General features: G+C 40.3%; 1 protein-coding gene across 2 annotated transcripts in view; it reads right to left on the minus strand.

The window, feature by feature from the left end:
- LOC107675174 (transcription cofactor vestigial-like protein 4) overlaps window positions 1–1,597 on the minus strand; it is a 12,431-nt gene that overhangs the window by 8,932 nt on the left and 1,902 nt on the right. For both annotated transcript variants that reach the window (XM_016469434.1, XM_016469433.1), the window contains exons 2-4: window positions 1,145–1,298; window positions 825–1,023; window positions 546–654 (exon numbers count right to left, since the gene is read on the minus strand). In XM_016469434.1, coding sequence (XP_016324920.1) covers window positions 546–654; window positions 825–1,023; window positions 1,145–1,298 — 462 coding nt within the window. The remainder of the gene's footprint in view (window positions 1–545; window positions 655–824; window positions 1,024–1,144; window positions 1,299–1,597) is intronic.

The raw sequence follows: 1,597 nt of genomic DNA on the forward strand, positions 1-1,597 counted from the left end.
TAATGCGCATCTTGTCAGAAAGCCGGTTCTGTAATCAGCGGTAAATCTCCATCACCTGCGTGCTTTCACATTGAGCAGCATTAACTACACAGAGCCATTGTTCACTGACGAGCTGCGCAAAACCACGTTCATATTCGCGCGTTTTTTTGCGCAGCTCGTCAGTGAACAACGGCTCTGTGTAGTAAATGCTGCTCAATGTGAAAGCACGCAGGTGATGGAGATTTACCGCTGATTACAGAACCGGCTTTCTGACAAGATGCGCATTAAATATCGCATGCGATTTATCGTGCAGCCCTAGTAGAAATATGTAGACAACGAAATATTCCTTCCTAGCAGCAAGTAATAATTTAAACAACAGATCTCCAAACAAAGTATTAAGCAAAACACTCACGCGTGGCCGTCCGTCTCTTCTGTTGACTAATCGCTTCTCCCTCTTCTGATAACCACTTAAGAGCAGCAGATAATGATGTGCTAGTCACTTTAGTCTAAACACAACCAACTACACACTTCTGATACTTAAAGGTGCTAGATTAGTAAGACAGTACCTTTGGTCTTGGTGGATCCAGATGTGCAGCTATTAGGGGACATGTGGCAACTGGACAGACTGCAAGGGCGGTTGCTGGCAGGAGCACAAGTGATTACCGATGGACGATTCTGATATAAAAGGAATGACTTATTTTTTTCTGTTTGTAAATATGACAATTCTCTATGCCAATGCATTGGAACACATTTAGCAACACATCCTGTATGAGTGAAACCACTGACGTAGAAACAAAGTTTAAAAAAAAAATGCACATGAATGCCTCAGATCGTACAAGTCTGACCTGCTGGTGACCTGTGCTGGATCCAGGAATTAGAAGCATGCTCCTAGTAGGATCCAAGCTGTGTTTGGTCATCTCAAGGGGTTGATCCACCGCAAAAATGGGGAAAGGTGCAAATACATGATGGTTATGAAGACCACTCAGAGATGTGTGACTATAATTCCATAACTCCTGATTTCCAGTGTCTCCATTCGAATTTCTCCTAAAAAATAACACAAGAAAAAAAACATGCAAAAATACATGTGGTGCAAAAAACTGATCGAACAATTCAAAACATGGGAAGCTTTGCTGCACTGCAAATAACAGAACTGTAGCAGACATACAGATGTGATCCTAATAAGCATCTCATTTTGTTCATCTGTTCTTCATCAGAGTCTTTTTGATGATTCAGAGAGTTTTCATGGTGTTTTCTCTTGGTTGGGCTCATGGGAGTACACCCTGAGTTAAGCACAGGAACACTAGATGCTCCAGAATCATCTGTCAAGAAATCAGATTCAGATTAAGGCACAGTCATTGCTAATAATGCTTAACAAAGACAAAAGTTCATTATCATGCTTGGATACACATCAGACTAGAATATCAGTGAAAGCTTTCACACTCGAACACTAGCTCTCTCTATTCTATCTACATTTTATTCTTCTTATTTATTATACAAAAAACCTTGCTCTGCATTATACTAACCGGGACTTGTCACAGCACTTATATATCATTGCTCTTTTGTTGGTTTGATTGCTTCTATTGTCCTCATTTGTAAGTCACTTAAATAAAAGCATCTG

This window comes from Sinocyclocheilus anshuiensis, unplaced genomic scaffold (assembly GCF_001515605.1).
Source record: "Sinocyclocheilus anshuiensis isolate Anshui unplaced genomic scaffold, SAMN03320099.WGS_v1.1 scaffold1556, whole genome shotgun sequence".
In the NCBI taxonomy this organism is placed as follows: domain Eukaryota; kingdom Metazoa; phylum Chordata; class Actinopteri; order Cypriniformes; family Cyprinidae; genus Sinocyclocheilus; species Sinocyclocheilus anshuiensis.